The 2,252-nt window shown below is 44.3% G+C and overlaps 1 protein-coding gene across 1 annotated transcript in view; it reads left to right on the top strand.

The window, feature by feature from the left end:
• LOC101998609 (protein kinase C-binding protein NELL1-like) overlaps positions 1 to 1,499 on the top strand; it is a 27,536-nt gene extending 26,037 nt beyond the window's left edge. Inside the window, exon 6 of the mRNA XM_005357890.3 lies at positions 1,053 to 1,499. Within this exon, the coding sequence (XP_005357947.2) occupies positions 1,053 to 1,103 (51 nt within the window). The 3' untranslated portion in view covers positions 1,104 to 1,499. The remainder of the gene's footprint in view (positions 1 to 1,052) is intronic.
• The last annotated feature ends 753 nt before the right edge of the window (positions 1,500 to 2,252 follow it).

Here is a 2,252-nt window from a genome sequence, read left to right as displayed (position 1 = left end):
AGGAAGGACACAGCAGGTGCTCTGAGAGGAAGGACACAGCAGGTGCTCTGAGAGGAAGGACACAGCAGGTGCTCTGAGAGGAAGGACACAGCAGGAGGTCTCACACAGAGTTGGAGATGAGATTTGTTGATTGAGGTTGGAAAGAGGAGGAAGAGTTCAGGCCTGCAGCTGGCCTGGGGGTCCTCAGGACTGCCTTCTGAATTGGGAGCTGGGACAAAAAGATGAGTATGAAGGAAGGCGGTGGGGGGGGGAGTTCCTCATGATCTGTTAAATGGGGGTGAGATAGGAAAGGGAGGCTGCAGCAATTGGTCTCCCACAGAGCTAGGAATGAAGGGGGAGTGGAGCTATGCGGTTAGCTCACCTGATGCCCTGGCAGGATGGCTGGTGGGTGATCAGGGATTGCCTGCTGGAGTGGGGGGCTTGGAGAATGGGGTGAGTGGGGGCGGAGTTGGAGACCGGTATGATCCATTGGAAATGGGGGCAGAGAGTATCCGATGCCTTTATAATAATGTCAGAAATGATTTTCATTGAAAAGAATTATGAAGGCATATTTATATTAATTTATGAAATTGAATTTTAATAAACTTCCCTGAATTTATGAACCTAAATGCTCACTGCTTTTCCCTAATCTTTTTGAGGTGTGCAGTCATGATTCCCCTTGATGCATACACCTTTGTGGAATCTATTTGGGATTTGCCGGTAATCTTACTAATACTTCCCATTAGTTTCTGATAGGCTAATTGTTTCCTCTGAGACATTTATATTTGTGAAGTAGGTTTTGGAAATAAGGTTAACAAATAAATTGTGAAAATTTGGATTGTTGGAGTGTATTTAAAGCATGTATTACCTATAGGCAGGGCATGAAGCAAGGCTGGCAGCAAAGCCTCAGACCAGAGTTACCTGGAAGGCCATGCTTACTTTCTTTCAAAGCTGGATATTCTCCTCCAGTTTCTGAAGCACATCCTCTCCTGAGCTGTTGTGAGCTGGACAGCAAACTGCTCATCGCTGTGTATTCTGCTTCAGTAGCTAACACTTGTGTTCTCTTTGCACAGAATGGGACAGTCTGCTGCTCTGTGAATCTGGACTGTCTTGAAAACAACTGAAGTGTTTTAAATGGACTCATCACCGGATAAAGACGGACAAAATGACCATCCAGCCTGAGGAGGAAGAGGGACTGATTTTGTTTTATAAACGACAGTCGATTACCAAAGTCTCCATCTGAGGACGGTGTTTGGGTGGCCTTTGCCACTTTGCTCATCCTTGCTGACCTAGTCTAGATGCCTGCAGTGCCATGCATTCCAGTCAATGGTTGTTGAGTCTCTGTGCTGTAAATCACCTTCCCCTCGTCAGACCATTTGCGGATACATTTAAGGGATCCCATGATGAATGTTAATGTAATTTCGTTTATTTTGTGTACTAACATAATAGAGACTTGGCACCGTTTATTTATTTTTCTTGATTTTTGACTCAAATTCTAAAAATAAAGTTGCCTGTTGTGACGTGTGTCTCATTCACTGCACACGGTGTGGAGGTTCCCATGGGACACGTTGATGAAGATGTGTAGCATCTGTCCACGGCATCCTTCTGTTTCAAACTCCTGAGCACTGATGCCCACTCACTCAGCTGAAAACTGCTCAGGGCAATTATGGTACACCGAAGGGAAAAGGATGTCAGACATCATTAAACATCATTTCAAAGAGGACTAGCTTCTCCCTGTTGCAAAAATAAATCAAGTGACCCATTTACTCACAATTTCTAAGTGGTGATCTTAAAAGCCCTTCTTGGCATTGGAAGCCAAAGTATGTTTGTGTCAGTTTTACACAGGACTTTCAGCCAGCAACATACTTGAATAGTTATTAATAAAGTTAAGGGATTAATACAAGTTTCCCTTTCCCCAAATGACATAAACAAGGATTAAGGAATCTGCTCAGTCACTGTTTTGGGGCAGTGGTGTTTGATTGGCACCCAATTCTAGCCCAGCCTGGTTCCACTAAAGATGTTGCATCTTGTATGGCTAAAGAGGACACGAGCCTTTAAGAAGATTTCTTTGTGTGGGTTTATGACTGTCTTCACTCCCAGTGACGCTTTCTTATTCATTCATTCATTTTATTGAATTTATATGAGTGTTTTGCTTGCATGGATGTCTGTACACTGTGTGTGTGCCTGGTGCCTGTGGAGATTAGAAGGCATTAGGCCACCTAGAACGGGCATTACAGATGCTGGTGAACTGGGACTGCCACACAGGTGCCTGG

Source organism: Microtus ochrogaster, chromosome 22, assembly GCF_000317375.1.
Source record: "Microtus ochrogaster isolate Prairie Vole_2 chromosome 22, MicOch1.0, whole genome shotgun sequence".
NCBI lineage: Eukaryota > Metazoa > Chordata > Mammalia > Rodentia > Cricetidae > Microtus > Microtus ochrogaster.
This window is presented reverse-complemented; position numbering and strand designations above follow the sequence as displayed.